Source organism: Xyrauchen texanus, chromosome 12 (assembly GCF_025860055.1).
Source record: "Xyrauchen texanus isolate HMW12.3.18 chromosome 12, RBS_HiC_50CHRs, whole genome shotgun sequence".
Taxonomy (NCBI): Eukaryota; Metazoa; Chordata; class Actinopteri; order Cypriniformes; family Catostomidae; genus Xyrauchen; species Xyrauchen texanus.
The window spans coordinates 7,662,551-7,685,519 of record NC_068287.1 but is presented as its reverse complement, the minus strand read 5'-3'; the positions used below and the strand labels follow the sequence as shown (position 1 = coordinate 7,685,519).

At 38.8% G+C, this 22,969-nt stretch overlaps 1 protein-coding gene across 1 annotated transcript; it reads left to right on the top strand.

The window, feature by feature from the left end:
- The first annotated feature begins 1,023 nt into the window (after window positions 1–1,023).
- On the top strand, window positions 1,024–22,339 carry LOC127652723 (UBA-like domain-containing protein 2). Its single transcript, XM_052139052.1, has 3 exons — window positions 1,024–1,273; window positions 10,584–10,640; window positions 17,740–22,339. The coding sequence occupies exons 1-3, from the start codon at window positions 1,154–1,156 to the stop codon at window positions 18,094–18,096; spliced, it is 534 nt and encodes a 177-aa protein (XP_051995012.1). The 5' UTR covers window positions 1,024–1,153; the 3' UTR covers window positions 18,097–22,339.
- Window positions 22,340–22,969: the final 630 nt, after the last annotated feature.

The following is a 22,969-nucleotide window of genomic DNA, read 5'->3' as shown; positions in this document are numbered from 1 at the left end:
CGCCGTATCATGGCTGACCCTGCACTCTGACCCCAGCTTAGCTGGGATATGTGAAAAATAAATAATTTCACCATGTATATGCAGAAATGTATGTATAATGTGTGACAATTGGTCAAATTAATTAAATTAAATTAAATCTGTTTTTTGCCAACACCAATCAAATCGCTTTTAAAGACCTGGATTTAACCACTGGAGTCTTATGGATTACTTTTATGCTGCCTTTATGTGATTTTTGGATCTTCAAAGTTCTGGTCACCATTTCACTTGTATGGACCTATAGAGCTGAAATAATCTTCTAAAAATCTTAATTTGCGTTCTGAAGAAAGAAAGTCATATTCATCTGGGATGACATGAGGGTGATCTATCCCTTGAATAATCAGGGCTGTCGATTTAATGTGTTAATTTAATGTAGTTAGTTATATAAAAAACTATGTAAAAAAATAATAATAATAAATAAATAAATAAATAAATAACGCAATGAATCATGCCCCCGACCTGTATGTTAATTCCGTAATAAGAAATGTTCCCACCGTTGGAGGAATTCAATCTTGATGTGCCACCTTGATGCAGTAGGAAGCAGACAGGACTTCATTCTTATATAATAATCTAACAAAAAAAATTATATAACAAAATAATTATAATTATTATTATTATTGTTATTGTTATAATTTTTTTTAAAATTATTATTATTATTAAAATGTATTAACTAACATATGTATTTACACACAATATACACCGCACAGTATGTAATATAAACAGAAAATGTAAATAGAAATGTTTTATCTGTCCAATCATTACACGACGCCTTCATGTTCTTGCTGTTCTGACCAATGAGAGAGTTCACACTGATCTCTGGTGTCCAATCACGGACGACGGTCTGCTTTAAATTGCGTCACTTGAGCCGATTGACAATGTGCCGAGCGACGAATGGGAGGCTCGTGTGTACTCGCTGTTTAGGCTCGAGAGCCAATCACATGCCGCGCTGGGGTTTGTTGTTGGTTCTGATGACATGAAAATATTGTTGTTACTGGCAGGAGAGCGAGGCGAGCGTGTGAAGGAAGGGCCTGACAGGAACAAACATCATAAAACATTGTACCGGTCGATCGCACGGAGATTACGGTTCACGGGAGTCGCGGAGGAGCGAATAGCGGGGATGTCGGTGAATATGGACGAACTGAGACATCAAGTGATGATTAACCAGTTTGTTTTGACTGCTGGATGTGCGGCGGATCAAGCGAAACAGCTTCTGCAGGCGGCGCACTGGCAGTTCGAGGTAATCGTCGATTGATCATCATCGATAAACAGCCATATACATAGAGCTCAATTATGTGTACTTCCTCATTCTATAGTGTTTTAAATCAAAAAGGAGTGTTGTGAAGTACCTCAAAACCTAGTAAGATGCCTACCTAGACCACACTTTTGGCCTTGAATGATGCCCGCATAAGGTAGCTCACTTGGTTTTGTGTCACAGTCGTGGTATTTCTGTATTTGTCCGTGATTAAATCATTGTACGCTCGTCATGTCGTTATATAAAGTCAACACTTGGTTGTTGATATGTAAATAATTTGTAAACAACTGGGGTGACATTGATATTGTTTTCATGGCAGTAGGAGGGCTTATCCTGCTGTTAGCCAGTTTGACTCTTTAAAGAAACAGTAAGGCAGTTTGAATCCACACTAAAGCTCTGCCATAATCTCTCAAGTGAAACACAGAGACCATTAAGCCATTTCATGTCGGTACATGAAGTCACATGTTGTAATTCGCTGGTTCGCCAGACACAAACTAGAGCACACCAAATCCAATATTGCACTGTATAGAAACGATAGTAGTGCATTTGATGCAAATGTGCCTTTTGTTATGAACAAATGATTCATTCATAAGAGCACCACTATACACCAGCTCTCATTTAAAGTGCTGTGTGGTTGTTTTTATCAGTTCCTGTAAGACGGAAGTGTTTCCCACAGAGAGGATCTCATGAGCGTTGCAACATACTAGAGAGAGTTTGTTTACATTCCCTGGTGAAAATTCAGCCAAGTCAACCAAGAATAAATGTATCGTTCATATCTGCTCACAGTGTGCATTTGTGCTCATGGTGGTACTTGTTAAGTAGATTGTGTAGTTGATTTGAATCTGTCCTGTGGTTTATAGGATAGGACACATGCAATCTGGTTTGCTTTCCAAACGAGTATGACGAGTTCATGTGTGTGTTTTGTTTATAAAATATACATGCGTGTAGTAAACCAGAAAGTCCCATGGTTTCATTCAATTTAGCAGAATCTGAGTAGGGTAAAGTTAACTCCACTTCCCTGATAGCACATGTACATCAATCACTAAGACGTCTATTTGATGTAGGGGTTTACATCTGGAAATGTATTCTTTATGTTGTTTGCTCATCTGCAATATGTCTCGGATGTCAATAAGATGTTCATCAGATGTCTTTGAGACATTTATGATTTAGATGGTTTGTAACTCTGATCTTTTGAAGATGTTTCGCAGATGATAATTCGTTTGTGATGCTTTCCAGATGATAAAGATCTAAAACGGATATCTCGGAGATGTACGTGTGCTACTGTATCTGGAACTCTATTCATTTCGCACGGTAGCATAGGCTATGTTCAGAATGCAAAATTAGCCTCCTATCACTGATTACTGAGTTGTTAACTGTATACTATATCTGATAAAAACAGTATGAGAAACAGAACGTATATTATGAGAATTGTTTCGAACATTATTGTGCTATATTGAGTGTGTTTACATGAAGACCAAAATGCTGATAACTCCCAAAAGTCTCAAAAACCAACAAACAAACAAAAAAAAAAAATTGTTTTCATGAGATTTGTAATACGTCAAACCAGGAAGAGTCATGCTAAACTTGCATACATTGGATAAGCCGGTAAGAAAGGTGGTAACAGGGCCATAACCACCATAGACATTGAGGGGGACATGTACCCCCCCAATATTCATAATAGTGGTCTACTGATATGGGGTTTTTCCATTGTTGATTATTACATTAATTAATTTGGTCCCCTCCCCAATCCTGAATATGTAGTTGCATCCTTGGCCATTAAAGGTGTTTACATGCAATGCGAAATCGGGGTAATGTGCGAAAATCTACCGATGTCGATCGGTTTATTCTTAAGCAGTTTGACCATACACCAATAAAAGGAAAGCTGTTTAATGTGTTTACAGGACCACACACTTTGTTGGCTTATTAAGCATAATCGGTGTAAGAACATGCATGTAAACCTGCCCAATGTCACATGACTTCATTACATGTATGTTTAATCCTTCATCTTGGCAATAAAAATGGTTATTTTAAATTTGTATTACGTTAAACTAGTCCCTCATTTAAGTTTGCATTGAGGCATGTACAATGGAAGTGAATGAGGCCACTTCATAAACACTAAAATAGTGAATGTTTCAAAAGGATAGCCACAAGACAAACAATATATGTGTTAACATGACTCTAATGTGTTCAAATCTTGAATTTAAATCATGAATTTAGCGCAATAAAATTGATTACGGTTTACGGTGTTGCATCGCCCTGGGAACGAATTTGTAATATTTGATATAAATTTATACAGATAAGGTTAGTACGTGATTTTATCACACTAAGATCTTGTTTATACATTTCATGTTCACATTTTTTGACTATAATTTTGGAACATTTATTGGCCCCATTCACTTCCTTGATAGCGCCTTTCTGTATCGGCAATTGTTCATCTGACAAATATTGTCAATTTATTTTGTATTTAATCCAGAAAATTCATATAAACTTAGATAGAAGAAAGTATTTTAACATCCCAGAAATTATTCACATCACATTTAATATAAAAAGTTCGATTAGGGCTGGGCGTTACAGCGATATATGGCGACGGTATAAAGTGTCAACCGGTGGAGATTTTTCGATTCAATCTATATTGTAGTATGTAAATACCTGTGTGCATGACGCTTCAACTGGCTTCACATGTGACTGATAGAGAGAGAGGAACAAACATGGAGTGGGTCTCTGTTCACATTATAATTTTTGGGTCCGATTATGTTACCAATGTCAGTACAAGCGGCAGCTGTTTACCACTGTATCTAGGTAACAACTCGAACGTCACCATGTTAAGTGAAGAATTACATTTGTCTCTTTGGATTTACCACGAAACCTTGCCATGAACAAAACAACACTTTTGTTTCTCTCCCATGGATGCACTGAATGTGCAATGATATGATGAATATTAGCGTTTGTCTGCTGCGAGCCCGCGATGCAAGTGATGTGAAGAATGTGAGCTGCTCTTTGAAGGTGGTGTATCTGGATACAAACTGGTATGAGAAATGCATTATACTGTAATAATTGTGATTGGGAGCCTACAAAGATGCAAATTATACATCATCGCAACTCATCCGCAATTGGTCCGATTGTGTTTGTATCAGCAGCGAACCGAACCAGAGTTTACGTGAACCGTACCCCAGACCACCTTTTCCAAAAATAAAACCTCTAAACACTTTTTACATTTAGTAAAAGTGTTTACCTTGAATGCGTTATGAGTAAGACTAGTACCTCAACCCCCTTTACTCATATTATGCAGTCTGCATAGGGCACCAGCTCCCTAGGGGGACACCAGAAATGCCATGCACCCACCCCTCCACCTTCCGAGGATTGCGGAGCTCTGTGTAGGGCATCAATTTGCCGAGTGGCGACCCTGAATAAGACACAGACCAATTTCCATAATTCTTTTAATTCTACTGTTTCAAGCTGTACATAAATGGAAGATTTGCAACCCTTCTCTTTGAATAACATTTCGTTTACACAGAACCAAAGCAGTATCAAAGCCACAATTGGTGCTAGAGGCTGAGGTGGGTCCGAGCCATCATATTTTAGTCCAGCTTTTGTGTGATTGCGTGTTTGCACAGAATATGGAACGTGCTCAGGGCAGTCTTCACTTGACTGTGGTAAGGCTCTTTCAGCTTATGGGTGTTGTCGAATGTTGCCTCATACTTAAGTTTCGTAACTTTTAATGGTGACTGTTTTTTGATTGTGAAAGTTACCAAGGAAGTCAACAACACCTTTCCACACACACACAATGCGGACATGGCTCTTGTGTTTATTTTCTCAGATGACATGTTGAAAGACTGATCCACAAGTTTGACATTCTCATCGTCTCTGTGTTCAGCTGCGTTTATCCTGAAGTATCAGCAGTGCCCAGATGGTTTCTTAAATGTACCTCCTTATGAGCGATCTGTTGTAGGAGCTGTAATTCGAACATCTCTCTCTCTCTCTCTCTCTCTCTCTGGTGTTGGGTTGTAGCAGTACGATTGATTGAACCAAGTGCATGTCTTTGACAAGTGTCCCCTTTGGATCTCTACAGCTCTTATGCAATGCATATAGCTTTGGTGACAGATGAAGGAGTTGTAGAAGTCTCCTGATCTCTTTCTCTCATAATATCAGGCGGAGAGAGAAGCCAGGCCAAGCTAAAGTTTACACACCCAGAAAATGTCCACACATTGACCAGCAGTTGGCTATATTGTTGTGTTTTGACTTGGCAGAAAGTCTGGTCCAGTTTCCAGCTTATTTAGGCCAAGAACAACCCACTTTTGTTTTACGGATGTTTTTGACTGGTTTGGCTTATCTAAAGTTGAGAATAGAGACAAAGCATAGCCCATCCACTTTTTCAGCAGTCCTTGTTCAGGAAGTATTTTTCACATTCATTTTTTCCATCCATTTTTCATAAAACCTTTTTAATCTTGTTCTAAGCCATGAACCAAACCAACCAGATCTGAGGTGAATCGCACTTACAAATTTGATTTAAAGCAAAGAAGTATTTGAAAATTGGACAAAAAGAGGACCGTACAAAACTGTGTACATAAAGGAATGAACAACAGTCCCATGAAGCATTGCAAATGACATAAACCATTTTGAAAATGTAAAACTATTAATTTATAGTTAATTTATAAGTACAGAATCAATATATTTAAATGTTATTGCAAAATATTTCGATATTTGCAAAGACATATAAGTTTGAGAGTGTAGGAAGTCCGAATCTGATGCGTCATTCTCTCTTGGGAGTGGATTGTTGCTTCAGATTTGAACACACTTTGTTGACTTCAATTTAAACAGAATTTCAAAAATTAAGTTGAAATGACACGATAGGCTCAACTGAGCATATACAGTGGAATAACATCTGAGCTCACGGTAGGTCTGTCTTGAAGTTTGTCATTGTTAAAAAAACAATTTCCCATGGAAAAATGGAATGGAAATTTTACTTACAGAACCAGACTGCGCATAAACGTACCATGGTATGGGACCAAACAAGACCTGCAGGGGCGGAATCAAACTGTGTTTTCAACCAAATATGAAAACAGCTGTTGTGTACCTTGCATCAACATGATAACACAGGAAATCAACATGATGTTTCCAAAAATTCATGCGACCCATTAATAGACCCCATTCAGCTGAACTAATGACAAGCGAAACTGGAGCTGATATGTGCTCAACAACACTTCCAGCTTTGGCCACTGTGGGCAATGCTTCCAATTTCAGTAAGTACAAACCGATTACAGCAGCAAAACTTTCGCCCTGCTGTTGTCTAAAAATTCACATTGTGATCATTCCAATCGCATTGTGATTTCTGTTTGTTTTCTATTGCTATTTTCAGAGCCGTATTCACATTGCAGTACTCTGTGGAACAAATTGAGTTTGTTTCACTCTAGTGGCTTCTGTGTAGATTCTCCAGTTGTTTCTGATGTCCCTTTCTGCACAGAATTGACCTGGTTTATTGTGAGTGTTCTGTGTGTAGGAGAGAAAGTTCTCAGTGGGCATGTTCTGTACTTGTTTATTCCTACTGGACAGTTCAGAATTCCACAAGTCAACACTTGCAGATGTTAGAGACTGGATGGGTTTTAAAATCTAGTAAGATATCTGCCTAGACCGCATTTTGGGCATCATAGACCTGTTCAAACTGTTGATTTCAGTGCTGATTTCACAAAGCCATACAGCATAAAATCTGGTCCACATATTTGTTTGAGCAACATAAAATGTGACCAAATCTAAATCATAAAATGTGGCATATTTACAGACTAATTTTGCAGAGAGCTTGGTGAAATAGCATATATTGAATATTTGCAACCTGGTCTCACGAAAAGTTGTATGAGCGGTCCGTTTCGGACCGCAAAGCCCTGCAGAGGATAGTGAGGACAGCTGAGAAGATCATCAGGGTCTCTCTTCCCTCCATCAAAGACATTTACATAAAACACTGTATCCGCAAAGCAACCAGCATTGTGGACGACCCCACACACCCCTCACACAAACTCTTTACCCTCCTGCCGTCTGGCAAGAGGTACCGAAGCATTCGGGCCCTCACGGCCAGACTGTGTAACAGCTTCTTCCCCCAAGCCATCAGACTCCTCAATACTCAGAGACTGGTTTGACACACACGTGTCCTGAGTTGCACTTTAATTACTGTCACTTTATAACTGTCTGCTACCTCAATAACTGCTATGTGCATAGAACATTATCTCATAGTATGTTATGTTTACATTTTTAGAAACTGTCATCTTTTTGCACTACTGTGTACTAGTCGGCGCTGCACTGTCTCTTACTGTGCCTATTGTCCTGTTCATTGTCAGAAATTTGTTGTACTTTTTGCACATGTTTGCACGTGCACTTTATATCGGTATATAGGTATTTTATTTAGTTGTGTAATCTCATGTGGTTCTGTGTTTGTCCTTTGTTGTTTTTATGTAGCACCATGGTCCTGGAGGAACGTTGTCTCATTTTGCTGTGTACTGTACTAACTGTATATGGTTGAAACGACAATAAAAACCACTTGACTTGACTTGACTTGAGATGGCGAAATCACATGAGCTGGCTCTTACAAACATGTATGACTTTTACTTCTGTTGAGGAAAAAAAAATAAACCAACCAATTAGGTAAAATAAAGTAGTTTTTTTTTTAAATTTTTTTACTAAGTTTAACCCCTAACCCAAATGTGAACCTAACCATAAATTCTTACCATTAACATGAATTGATGCCAGTATTGTATTGTATCGGTTTCAAATTCTGTTTGTTGATTGGTTGGTTTAAAATTCGTACCCTTTTGTAGTAGAGTTGTCATGAGCCAAGTCATATGATATGAAATTAGTGATGGTTTTGCTGGCAAGATAAAAAAAGAAAAAAAGAAAAAAGTAACATCATGAATATCGCAATGATTATTCGTTTAATCAAATTGCCATTTGTTGTTGTTTTTTTTTGTTTGTTTTTTTGGCCATTTTTGTGATGTTAAATTGTGATACCTCCCCGTCTCACGACTAGTGAGTATGAGGCCACATCCACACTTAAGTTTTCGTTTGAAAAATGCATTTTGGCCTTTTGCCCACACTGAGACAACGATTTTGACGGCAAAAATTGAGTGTTTCGAAAACGCCCGCCCAAGTGGATACATTTGATAACTCCGTCTTTGCATTGTAGTGTTGACAGGGAAAATGAAGATATCTGAAAACAACGACATATTTGTTATGTGACGCAGTCATGAGATCCATTCAAGATGGCAGCTGATATTATAGTGGCATTGTTGTGTCTCCTATTCACTTTGATAACGTTGTTAGAGATAAATGTTACTTTGTACAACCTTCACATTGCATTTCTTCAAAGGTGATGATGAAGTTTACTTGCAATTCCAAAAAATATTGTCTTGGCAAACATCTCTTAGCTTTCAAAATGCAGCTTGTGTTACTTTGACTGATGTATTTTATTGGTGCCATTCACCACCAAGCATTGTTTGTGCGGACGCCAGGTTTTTACATTCAGGAATCCTCCTTTAGCAGTTAGTGCCAGCGTTAATACAATACAGATGGACTGGCAGTTTGTGTGTGCAGTGGTACGTGTGCGTGTGCGCGTGCGCGTGTGTGTGTTAGGAAATGAGCAATAGTTGAACACTTGAATGAGAACAATCTATATACACATGACAGCGTTTGGGGGAGGGAAGATTTGATTACAAAGAACTGTGTGGTTCCAAAGCAGCGGAAACAATAGCGGATTGGCAAGTTCATCTTGATATGTGTGTCACGTCAAGCCGCAGACATTCCTGCACTAGTCATGGCTGTTGTTAAACAGCAAGAGAGAGCAGGAGAAAGAGGGATAAAGAGACGAGAGGGGGAAGGGGCCGGCGGGGAAAGAAAGTGGAAGGGAAGTGTTTTCCAGAAGAGGGTTTGTTGGGCAATATTTTGAAGTCAAGTACGTTGAGTTCAGAGACTCGTGTCTCAGCACATAAATCCTTGTGAAACCATATTCCAAAACTTTGACAAACTGCATGTAGGTTTATTTCAAAATATGAATCAACTCATACTCTGGGAAGGGGATTGTTTTAATAAATATTCCAGTTCCAGTCTAAATTGTTTCATCGAACAGAAGCAGATGTTATTTTTCTATGGGGATGTTAATGTGGACGAATACTCCAACTGATTAGGTGTTTGTTTACTAGTTTCCTGGAGATCTGAGCCTGGGTAGTGTATCAGTTCTCAGAAGCCTGCACAGATTACATGTAGTGGTTTAGTTTAGAAACCCTCTTTTAGATCAGAGTGTTTATACTGACTGACCCGCATGCCGTCACGGGCAGAGAAGAGAGATAGAGAAACCGCAAACCACTCTTACTGAACACCATTTAGGTTTGAGAGACAAGATACATTTTTTTTTTTAAAGATACTGAAATCAAAATTAATCTGAATCATTCAGGCGTGCGTTTCCTGTACAACGATGCATCAACAACAATGGTACGAAATAGTTTGAGAACGTAACTTGGCAGGTCATGACTGTTTCCTGAAACCATAGCAACTCGCACATCCACTGTTCAAACCAATATAGAGCTGACGTTGATGTGGTTGCGCAATAACCATGTATAATAGCTAATTTACATGGACACCAGAATAATAATCGTAGTTATCTCAAATAACTGCGGTTAGATCAAAAAACTGCAATCAGGCAATTATTTAATAATTGCTACAGGCCTAACAGTAATTATATAATGTAGTTTTAGGTACTGCCTCAAAAGCACTTAAAGAATTTGTTAATAGAATCGTTAAAGGTGCACTCAGTAATTTTTTTGTATAGCTTACACTGACACCTAGTGGCCTGGATGCTGCATCATTCAAACCCAGTAGTTTTCAGTTACCAGTGCCGTTGTAGAAATTAACTATGCAAAGTAAATCCAGATTAGTTTAATCCAGGAGTAAAAGTGTCCAATAACACGGCATTTACTGAGATTAAGCGAGTAGTATTCAGATGGTTGTGTGATTCTAACATGGCTGCCCCGATGAGGCGCCCTTGCCCAATATAGAATTAAACAGCTTTTATAAGGTTACTGTTATGACTGAACTCTTCATCTCACATGAGTGGTCATGATTTTATACATGCATTTTAAAATGACTATTTATTATAAAGTAAAAAAGGACTGCGTGCACCTTTAAGGTACTGGAATCACTGCCATTATTATATTCCTTATGATTTCCATGCTTAGTGAAGTTTGCAAACTGGAGTTCATCTGCTCAGTCATGTTTTCTCCATCTCATTCTGATCTCTCTCTATCTCTCTTTTCCACAGACGGCACTGAGCTCCTTTTTCCAGGAGGCAAATATCCCCAGTCATCACCACCAGATGGTAAGTGCATTTAGTCCCGAGACAAGGAATAATTTAAATTCATCTTCATGTTCAACATCCTGTCATTGTCTTCAGACTTCCAGTTCACAGCATGCTGTCTGAGAGAATAAATGAAGGGCTGGATTTCCTGAAGCCCACAGATATTATTAAAAACGGTATATTAAAAACAAATTTAAACAGCCGTAATTTTGTTTTACTTGAGCATTTTCCAGCCTCCCATTGAATGGATTAAACGGGCGGTTTTTGCTATTGTACGTTTAAGACTATGTATGTAAAGTGTATGTAAATGACCTCTGTTATAATTGCTTTACCTTTTGTGTACTGGTATTATTCACAATGGAGTTTAAGATGGATCTTGTAGCTAAACACTAAATGGACATTGAGTAAATGTGGGCGATCATATATCAATGTGCTTATTGTCACAATAAGGTCACAATAAGGAATGACTCTTTGAATTAAACCAAGAGGGTCGATGAAGCCCCTTACAAAAAATCTAAACTAGCTCCAAACTTTGCTGCAAAGCTCATTTGCATGTAAAAATGATCTGTGGCAAATTTGCAGTGAATGGAAAAAAAACAAAACATTTTTTTGAAGGGTCAAGAAATGTTGATTAATTCATGGATTAATATGGTTATAATTCACTGAATATCAAACAACAAATTAAATTTTTTAACAATAAAATATCAATAAAAAAAAAGTTCAATCTAATTATAAATTGACATTTATGTAGTGTTTGTGTGCACTGGGGATTTTATAGACATTGTTAGCTTAGCAATATGCTAATGGTAAAATCTGTTGAAATCAGTTTTGAGTTGAGTCTGCTGTTTCTTTCAGAATAACAATGACTTAAAATTCTATCTGCTCCTCAAATCTTATCGATGGGTTTTGAAGACTTGTAATAGAGTGCACAAGTCATTTGAACTACTTTTATGGTGTGTTTTTGTACTTTTTGGAGCTTGACCGTCATGGTCAATGGAACTACCATTGTATGGAAAACAGTAGCGCCAAGATTCATCTATGTTCCACAGAAAGAAATGACATAAGTTCGTAATGACATGAGGTTGAGTAAATAATGAGAGAACCTTCAGTTTGAGTGAACTATTCCTTTTCGTAAAGTATCAAAGAGCCGGAGTCTTGCGTAGCCTGAAAATATTCCATCTGTGACTCCCACTCAAACTTCCACATCCTGTCTGCCTGCATGTCGCCTAATAAATCATTTTACTGAAGCCGCAATGCACAGACAAGCTGAGAAAAATCTCTTATCAGCTGCTGACCGCTCAATCAATAATGTTGTCAGGGGCTTAATTGAGTACATTTTTATTTTTTTGGGGGGGATGAGGATGTTTTCATCCTCATCAGACAGCTGAAACATGAGCCAAAAAACCAGATGTGCAGGCCGCTGTTCTTCAGTCTGAGAATTATGCAATCTGCTTTTTGTCCCAGTCGAATTGTGATTTATAGGCCAGCATCGATCTCTCGGCCATAGCTCTTTTTAATTCTCTTCCTGTGTTTTTCTATGGAGTGTATGTGAATGTTCACAGTTTAGGTAGGGAGTGTGTTTTAGACCGGTAGAGGCAGGAAGTGTGTGTGTGTGTGTGTGTGTGTGTTTGTTGTATTTATTTGGAGTGCAGCCATTACATCATGTAGCTGGAGACCATATATGGGCAGAAGGCGGAGCAAAGTCAAGAGTATGATCTGATTGGATTAGAAGCATTCGTGCTGTGGATGTCTACATACTATAGCACATGCAGTCAACACAAAGAGGACCTTTATAAATGCACACATGGGGCCCATTTCCTGAGGGCTGCAAATATTATTTTGATGCTTATGAGTCACTTGCTTTTTCTTCCATGAAGAATAAATAAATAAATAATAGTTTTATTAACAGTTGTGCACAACGCATAGAACAAAGACATTTTCCCCTTTCTGGTCTAAATATATACAGGTGTATACTAAATTATTCAACCCCTCTGAACAGCAATGCGTTCTGGTGATGTGAATTAAAACACATCAACTAAAACTTCAGTAAACATTCAAAGTACGTTTTTAATACACATTTGCGTAATTTTAAGAACAAAGAGTTCAGTTTTCCCAAATCCCAAAATGGAGCATCCTTTACCCTTAATAACAATCAAATAAATATTTCAGGTAAATGTTCTCAGACTTCAGACATCTCTCTATTGGAATTTCACACATTTCTCATGAGCAAAAGCTTCCAGTTCATTGGCATTCTTTGGTTTCTTTGCTGCCACTGCTTCCTAGAAATCCCAACAAAGATGGGATATTAATGATGGACTGAAAGGGCCATTCCAGGACATTCCAGGACCCAACCCTGAACCAGATTTTAGACAACTTGGATATATTCTTTGTGTTATTGTCTTGCTGGAGAGTCCAGTGATCACAGAGCTTCAATTTGCACACTGAAGGCATCAGTTTTTTTGCCAAAATGGCCTGATACCTGAAAGAATCCATGGCATCAGTCACACAGTCAGGATATCCATTTCCTGTAGCTGCAAAACAACTCAAGAAATCAACATCTTGCCTTTCTTACTCCAGATGTACTGCTGACCCATGGGTTTAAACTCATTTTCAGTTTAGTGTCATACGTCCATAAAACCGTCTTCCAGGACTCCACAGGTCTTTCCAAATTCCTTTTTGAATATTTAAGTCAACATTTCCCTTGGTGAAGTTTTGCTTTCTTCCACACCCAGAAAGGTGTCAATAATTTTTATTGTAACTATATATGCGTATGTACTGAAGAAAGATTGATATCGTTCCTTTTTATATATATATATATATATATATTTTTTCTTTTTTTTTCTTTGCTGAAATATTAGGACTATTAAAATCCCTATACTGTGATAATGCTGTCTTGTTTCAGTTTGAGAAAGTGGTTGTATGCCTCTGAATGAATGCAAGATTGTTTTTGTTTCGGTTGAGGCAGAATGTATTATGCTCTGTAGCCACTACTGCTACGACTCCAGGGCCTAAAGTCACGAGTTTGGACCTGCCTGCCTTCAGAGGAACCTGCTGAACTTCCCTACTCCATCTCAGCAGCACAGGGATTGTTATTGTCCCACCCTTGCCTCTACTCTTTAGTGGCAGTTGAAAGTCCCTCCAGTCTCAAATGGGTCCTCCTGAGATCTGTCTGCAGGTCACATTTATGATGGGCTCTACACACACTGTTATGACTGTCCTTGAAGAGGGAGTCTCCTAGCAAAACACTCCTCCCTCACCAGCATGTGCTGCTCAATGTTTATATGCACTGCCAATCGAAGTTAAGCCTTTTCGGCATAATGTTGACTACCTCGGAACATAATTTTGGCTAGTTACTCAGGTTTTTTTTTTATGCACTTACAATAGAAGTACATGGGGCCAGGCAATACACTTTAAAATGCATACACTTAAAAAGTATAACCCCAAAACTTTAACATTATGCTAGTTTGCTTGATTAGTGTGTTAAAATTGCTTACTGACCTTGTGTATGTTAAGTTAAATCTAATCTTTCAATATTGTGACATGTAAATCTCTGATAAATGTGCTAACTTTTACACCATGAGTGCAAGGAAAGGAACTGTTCACACGGAGCAAACTCTATTCACAGGAATCACATCGGTAATTCATAAACCGATCTGCCTAGAAACGTAGTCCCACCTCAGGAAGGATGATTTTAGAAAACTTAACAGCTCAAATAATAAACTAGTTTTACTAAATAATTCATACATGTGCTCAAATGAAAATATGAGCTTCATGTTTCTGCATTAAAACCCTCCAGAATGTCGTGACCCATACACTTTCATTGTAAGTGCATTACTATGTAATGGAACAGGTCTCTGCTTAAGGGAAAGGAGGATGCGGGAACCGGCTGAGCAGTTAATGTAAACTTTTAATAACACAAAGGAACTTAAAAGTAACATATAGCACACAGACAGCGTGGCTGCATGTGTGTCTCTCTCTCTCTCTCTCTTGAACTGGCATCCCCGGCTCCTCTTTATCCCTTTCCTGGCTGATTCAGTGATGGGTATCATTTCTGCCTCCTCGTCCTCCTCCTCATCACATTTCCCCCAACGCCTGATTCAGTCTAGGGAAACCTCCGGTTTGACTTACTACCTCCCTTCTCTGCCTTCTGGTGGCCGGCAGCAGCTTGTGACAAGGAGGAGGGCGTGGCTGGGCCATGAGGATGCGCGCCCGGCACTGAATTGTCCTAATCAGCCAGGAGGGGGATAAAGACGTGCTGGAGGTGCCAGTTCGAGAGAGAGACACACACACACACGTGGCCACTGTGTGTGCGTACACGTGTCTGTGTGCTCAGCCGGTTCAAGCCACCTCCTTTCCCTTAAGCAGAGACCTTCCCTGTTACACTGGTGCCGAAACCTGGTAAGGAGGAGGGATGCATGTTCGTGGAGTCCTCTCTGCTCCATCCGCCAGGAAATGGAGGATTCACTGCCGGCCTACAGGAAGCGGAGGAGCCATGACTGTCTGCCATGGGTCGGAGGACTCTCCTTCCCCCTCATCTCTCCTGCCGGCAGAAGGATGGCCGGAAGGGCAACACCTCCTCTCCAGGAAGGGAGGGGAGGGGAGAACATCACGCCTGAGGTTTCCCCCACATGAGTCGGCCTGGTGGAGAAGAGTGACGAGGAGGAGGTTGTGGCTGGTCCATGAAGACGCATGCCCCGGCCTGCACTGAATTGTCCTACTCAGCCAGGAGAGGGATAAAGAGGAGCCGGAGATGCCAGTTCGAGAGAGAGAGACGCATGCGTCCGTGCTGTCGTGCTGTCTGTGTTTTATGTTAAGATTAAGTTCCTTCTGTGTTTTTAAAATTTACGTTGACTGCTCACCCGGTTTCCACCTCCTCCTTTCCCTTAAGCAGAGACCTTACACGTTACATACTGCAAATGCAATTTTAGCACCATTTCAGAGAAAACTACTGAGGAAGGAGTCAAGTTTTTTAAGTAGCTTGTAACTGAAAAGTGCACTGCTATGGTCACATAACCAGTTACTGAATCAAACTCCTATCTGAACTCTTAACCTGGGTAGTACTCAATACATAGTAGTCTAAATATAGTTATAACTAAATGTTAAACTGCTAATATTAGCAATGCACCTTAATACCGTGATACCGTAATACTGTGGGTTTATTTGTGTGACTGTTATCATACCATTAAAAGCTCTTCCCGTTACACCTTTAGTTGCAATTTACTACACTATGTTGTGTCAACATTGAGGAGGCCTACAACAACAGCCACATATGAATACTTGATCCTCAAATCATTATGTAGTTCTGACCTTTTCCGTGTTTATATTCACACTGAGGCTGCAGTCACAATGGTCTATTAAACAGACCAATTGGTGGATGTGTCTTTGTCCCTTTGCCATCATGGCTGCTATAGCTAAATAAAGCTTTATATACTCTTGTGAAGGGAGACTCTTCCTAGATTTATAACAGTCACCTGATCTGTGTGTGTGTGTGTGTGTGTGTGTGTGTGTGTTTTGTGGTTATTAAAGGAAAAGTTACCAGGATCTGGAATGGCTGTTAATTATGTGGCCTGCTTTCTTCCTTGACACACATGGCTGAGAGCGTATATGTCCACCAGTAGGCAACGTGCCTTTTGTTTCTCATGAATTCTTGATCTGTTAAAAGATGTCTGACATAAGGTTTATGGCAGGGAAGGTGTACTTGAACAGCTCTGAATAAATTTAAAGGGGATGTGTCATGAAAATAGAAGTGTTCTTGCTCTTAAAATTAGAGTTGATGTACTTTTAGACATACTTTTTTCCCCCCATTTTCTCGTGGTGGCGTAGTTACTCGTCTCAATCCGGGTGGCGGAGGACGAATCTGTTACCTCCACGTCTGAGACCGTCAATCCGTCCATCTTATCACGTGGCTTATTGAGAACATTACCGTGGATACATAGCGCGTGTGCAGGCTTCACGCTATTCTCTGCGGCATCCACGCACAACTCGCCACGTAACCCACTAAGAGCGAGAACCACATTATAGCGACCATGAGGAGGTTACCCCATGTGACTCTACCCTCCCTAGCAACCGGGCCAATTTGGTTGCTTAGGAGACCTGGCTGGAGTCACACAGCACGCCCTGGATTTGAACTCGTGACTCCATGGGTGGTAGTCAGAGCCAATACTCCCTGATATACACATGCCCCAAGTAGACAACCTTTAACATGATCTCCACAGTCCACTCAGACCATTTATTGAAAGTAGGCTGCAGATTTTTTTTTTCCCCTAAAAATTGCCAGTCATATATTGATATATGAAATATTAATATATGAATGCCTAAATTTACATACCAACTCCAATATTTATGTGAATCTCACAAAACCTTTCAAGAATAAGGCTTATATTTTGTTTTGTATATTTCAGGATCATTAAGATATCATTTTCATGTAATAAAGCAAATTATTTTATCCCAGTGTTCTTTGGTTAGCGTCTCATGACAGAGGGAATTTACATATAGACATCATAAAGGCCTAACTTTTTAAATGAAAAGGAAATAGTAGTATTTTTGGAAAACAAACCCTTAAAAGCAGTCATGAAACTCTACCTGGTGTAAGCTAAAGGGGCCTTTGTATATGTTATCTCGACATACCGACACTAGTCACAAATGCTACGATGGATTGTGGACACACTGTCCTGATGAGAGAGAGACCGACAGTGAGCCACAGCCAATGAAATGCAAAGAGAGCGTAAAAGGAGAGCAAGGTATTGGGAAGCAGAAGACAACAAATAATTAGGAAATAAAACGAAACCTCACCCACATCTCCCTACCCTCTGTATTTATAATTTTCAGCGGATTTACTTTTTTTTTTTTTTGTGAATGAAAGCAAAAACGGCGAGAGTTTGTTGACATGCTATCAAAAATAAACTGTGCAAGTTTGCGAATTATTTCATTATCTTAATTTTAAAATGCTTTTTGGCCAATCCTTTTGAAATAGGACAATGCTAAAGGCAGCTGTAATGGCAGTTTTTTTTCTCATCCTCCTCCCCAGCACCACTTGTCTAGACATTGTATATATTTCTAATTGTGCCGCAGCAACATGTCTTGCAAGAAGTTGATAATGTTTGTCTTTGTTTGTGTTTAGATGTGTACTCCACGCAACACTCCAGCCACGCCACCCAACTTCCCCGATGCCATCACCATGTTCTCAAAGCTGCGGGCATCTGAATGCACAGGTGGCAGTGGTGGCGGAACATCCGCCCAGGTGTCCATGGCTTGCTCTCCACCCCCTCACTCCTCCGCACAGGGATTTGGCTCATTCTGGGCATCATCGCCTCCCAGCCACCAGCCCATCTGGCTACCCCCGTCCTCGCCCACGGGCCACCACACACTCCATCACCACCACCATCACATGCACCAGCCGCCCATGTGGCCGCCCGTCTCCCAACCTGCCAATGGCCAGCAAACTCCCGTCATTTCAGCCCTGCACGGCCAGAGATGAGACTCTACGGTTGGGGTTGAACCAGGGAGGGCCAGAGGTGTAAATTTGGGCGTTGTTGCAGTTTAACGGGTTGGGACATGAGCAGTGGGAATTGAAAGACTTTGGATTGCCAAGGGGAAAGGCATGGTTCTCTTTCTTTCTGTTTTCTAAAAGAAATAAACAATCGCTCTTCTTTTGGAGGTCTTGTTTTGTTCTTTTTAACTACTGTCAATTTCATTTCTGTCCAAGCCTGGGAAGAACCACTATAAAAAAAATTATGGAAGTTATAAAGAGGTGGCGGAGCTTCATATGACCAGAGAAGCCTGGGAATGTTTCATTTACCTCTTTCCAACACCGGAAGAAAGCCACGGAGCCAACTGTGCACAAACAGGGTTTTCTGTTCTTTGGCACTATTCTCTGACCTATCCTCTGTAGCACTGTGTCGGCAACAAACATTTGCAATAAACGGCTGACAAAGTAGAAGATTGAATCTCATATCATGGTGGTTGGTCATGTTTTCCATCTCAGTATGCACCAGAAGGACATTTCTGTAGAGATATTGTCGTTTGAATTCTTAATGATGCCATTATATGACAAAATATCACCTCATATGCTTGTTCAAGATGCACATTTTCAATGGGTGTATGTTCTTAGACATAGCTGTGATACTAAGTTGAATATATCTTGAATCAAAACAACTAGCTGAGAAGTGGAAAAGTTATAAAAAATGAGTGAATGTAAAGAGTTTGCAATATTTTGGGGAGAATTGGTTCAAATCATCCCAGACATCACGACACTGTTTCATTTGGTTATTTAGTATGAATGCAAAGTTGTTTTATTTTTTGCTTGGAAAAATTCTCACCTTGTAGCATGTATGCAGTTGCAAATTTTCATGGAGAAATTCTATCAAGATTGAAGACTACAAAAAAAAATCTTAATCCGTATTTAAGTAGTTTTTCCAGTAATTATAACTAAACATCCTTAAAACATGATACATTTACTAGCAAAATTGTGTCAAAATAAGACTTTCTTTTTTTTCAGATAAATTTCTGACCCCATTTTCTAAAACCTCACTAAATTTTGTTAGATTTATGCTTAAAATTTGAAAAATAAACATAATCTGAAACTCAATGCAAGTTAAGCTCAGTCTACAGCATTTGTGACAATGTTGATTTCCACAAACATTTATTTTTACTTGTTCCTTCTTTTCTAAAAAAAAAAAAAAGCTAAAATCTTGGTTCCAGTGAGGCACTTTCAGTGGAACAGAATGGGGGTAATTTTTTAAATTAAAACAGGTTTAGCCACAAGACGAATGATATGTGTGTAAAAATGATTCTAGTGTGATAAAGTAACTTACAAACCTTTTCTGTGTAAAGTTTAAGCTCATTTTACAACTTCGTTACCATGACGATGTAATGTCAACAAACCCTCAAAAATAGGCCATGGTCACTTTTATTGTCCCCATTCACTTCAGTAGTAGGTGTCGCTCTGTAATTTGTGGTAATTAACTTTATACCACAAATGCTGTCGATTGAACTTAACTTGTATTGAACCCGGAATGTTCCTTTAAGTAAATCATGTTATAAAGAGTTTCAGGTACAAAAAAACAAGACAAAATACTGATTAAGAAAAGGTTTTGGGTTTTTTGCATTGATTTAAGTGTTGTTTTTTGACCCTAGAATACAAATAAATACCAGTGCACTCTTTTAAAGCTATGAAAGGTTTAATGTTAGGAGGTCACAGGCTCTTTGGATTCACACAACCGGCAGAGTAAAGCTCAGCTCCACCTACCTCTGCTCCAGCCGTGGCCTGATCGTACCTCTCGGCGGCTGAATGAGCTCTTTGTGTGAGCTGTAGCGATGGAGGGCTCAAATACCTCATGATCATTGCTGAACTAGGTGTCTGAAACTTATCAGACTTGGCTCAGACATCTTGGTGGAAGAGGACTGTTCTAGTATCATTTATTGACATTTGTGTCCTACGACCCCAGATCAGAACATTGATTGCCAGAGGGATTTTGATGACATATCTTGTTTTATTTTTGCATTATGTCACCTTCCCTTCATATGTTCATTTAAGACAATCAGTGTTGAGATCATGCAGATTAGTTATTTGTTATAGACCTTAGTCAGAGTGGACCATGTTTGATTTGAAGCAAATGACAATGAGGCTTTAAGGAATATATGTACAGTCTGTTCAATGTTTCGTACTGTTGTGTACCTTGGTGTAGGTTATTTAGATGACAAAATATTGGAAAATATGTCACGAATTTCTATGGCATGAATCCCATCAGCCTTCATTCGTGTAACATGAGAACGTTTAAAAGTTTAAAAAATGTTTGTGAAAATTTCACACATTCCTTCTTGTGTTTCATAAATAAGGCCTATTGTTTATCAAAATCATTCATACATAAATTGTCGCATTGAATTGAAATATGAGAAGAATGAATTTTGGTGTAAGTTGCACATTAAAAAAATAGTTGCGTAAGTTGTGTAAATTGTGCAACGCAAGCAAAACTAATTTGTTTAAATGGTTTATAAATCTGTTGTTTTTCCAAAGCAATTTACACATTCATTCTTTTTGTTTCATGAATGTGGCCTACTGCCATTCAGCCATTCATAAAGCTATTCTTGAACATTGAATTTAAACGACCAGAATGAATTTCGGTGTAAGTTGTATGTCAAAAAAATTACTTTCTTTTTGTAAATTGTTGCATTGAACTACAACACAAGCAAAACAATGTATGTAAATTGTTCGTAAATCTATCCTTTGTGATTTTGCAAATGCTTTACACCCTTTTTGGCCTATTGTTCGTAACAACCATTTATAAAACCATTCTTAAATTGCTGCATTGAAAAATGAGCAGAATGTATTTGGATGTAAAGGATATGTGAAAACCGTTCTTTGTTTACATTTTCGCACTGAACTGCAACAAGCAAAACAAGTTTGTGTAAATCGTTCGGAAATCCATTCGTGGTGGTTTTGTGAATGTTTTACACAAATTCGTTCTTTTCGTGTTTCATGAGTGTGGCTTATTGATCGTAACAACCGCTCTTTAATTAATTGCCGCATTGAATTGAAAATGAGCTAAACAAATTTCAGTGTAAATTGTACGTCAAAATAATCTAAATTGTTGCACTGAATTACAGTTTCACATTGAATTGCGAATTTATGTAAATTGTTTGTTAAACATTCTTGTGAAAAAATTGTTGCATTGGATTGAAACACTTGTAAACAATTTTCAAAGAATTTCGTTCTACTTGCGCTTCAAATAAATGCGCCAATTTACGAAAGAATAGTTTATGAAAGTTTAGCAAATATTTTTTCTTGTGTTTCAGTTGAATGCGTAAATTTACGCAAGATTGGTTTTCCGAAGGATTTACGCAGAAATTCGTTCTGCTCGTTTTTCGTGAATTGTAAATCTATACTTCACAGCCTTGATTTAATTTGCGTCAAATTAAATAAATCATGTACTCTGACTAAGATCCATTGAGGACTGATTTTGAACATTAGCTGTTTTCATTTAAGCATGTTATTTGTTGGAGACGACAACAGAACGATGTTGCAGGTAGTTGCCTCTGGTAGACCAACAGAAAGAAACCTCTTGGTCTACAGAGGACGAAAATAAGTGTTGTGGGCATCTGCTGGGGTTATTTCGGTGTCACATTCTGCATTGGTGCAAGAGCTGAGTATCTGAACTCTATCTTGATAATCTCACAAACGGCAATCGCTCAACATCTCCAGCTGCCAAACCTGTGCCTTGAGGCTTGAACGGTGTCCATTTTATTCAGCTGTTGCTCTGTAAGAATAGTATGGCTCGGGCTGAAGTCCCAAGCCAACAGGGCTAATAATCTCAAATGTCATTCTCTTAACCTCTAGAAGGCAGAAAAAGAAATTGCAGTGTCGTACATCTCAGATCAGCAGTCTCACTGTAGTTGTAGGACCATATGATGTCACAGACACCATTGGCGGACGTTACAATTCTCGGGGTTCTTTTTTGTTTAGACTGGCTTTGTTGAAAAGCATACACATTGAGTAATAAAGAGGCAGGAGGGCTGACCGGTTCCTTCATAATCAAGAATAAGACATTGTTTGCGAACAACCTTTTGTATCAATTTCCCTCCTGTACTTTGTTCTTTTCCCTTGTCGAGATTTGTATTTATATGTCTGATAAAAAAAAAAAAAAAAAAAGAAGCTATGATCAGAAACCATTTTGGAGGTCATTGTGTTTTTATTAAGGTCATAATAAATGATTTAATGACTAGTGTGGTTTTGTTATTGTCTTTGAAGTGTAACCCTCCACCTAAGCATACACTACCGATATAAATTCAGTGTGTGTTGTGACTGGCAGTGCAACTCAATAGTGTGGATTACTTGTGCTGCACCAGCAAAACCTTTCCGAAAAACAATGGTTTTGTAACCGTCTCGGTATGTTAACACACTCAAGCTGCTGGCTCAACAATTACACAATGATTGCTAGTCAGAAACTAGCACATCCTTGCAATATTTAATAAGCCGAACATATCATGTCCATTATTATATTTCATTTAAAAAATGAAAATTCTCATAAATGACTCACGGTTGAGGATCTTTTATTTTACACTCTGCTAAAAATCTCATGTATTGTAGAAGGCCATTAGCATGTTGTCTGCTACAGTATATAAATATATCTTTTATATTTAGTGAGTGAACATAAAACACTCACTGAGTCATGTGAACTAAGTGCGGTGAACAACAGTAATGAGGTCTATGAACCTAAATTGAACCTATAAATTGGAAACAGCGCATGAAAAAGCAGCTACATTCAGTTAGCGCCCACACCAAACTGAACTTACAACGGCATTAACGTGAATTTGACACAAGATCACAATAGAGTACAACAGTGTCCGCTCAC

What these genes read in the sequence shown, in the direction of transcription:
- LOC127652723 (XM_052139052.1), top strand. Translation starts at nt 1,154, where the DNA reads ATGTCGGTGAATATGGACGAACTGAGACATCAAGTGATGATTAACCAG. An exon ending in CGGCGCACTGGCAGTTCGAG is followed by an intron (nt 1,274 to 10,583) that starts GTAATCGTCGAT and finishes TCTTTTCCACAG; the next exon opens with ACGGCACTGAGCTCCTTTTT. An exon ending in CCAGTCATCACCACCAGATG is followed by an intron (nt 10,641 to 17,739) that starts GTAAGTGCATTT and finishes GTTTGTGTTTAG; the next exon opens with ATGTGTACTCCACGCAACAC.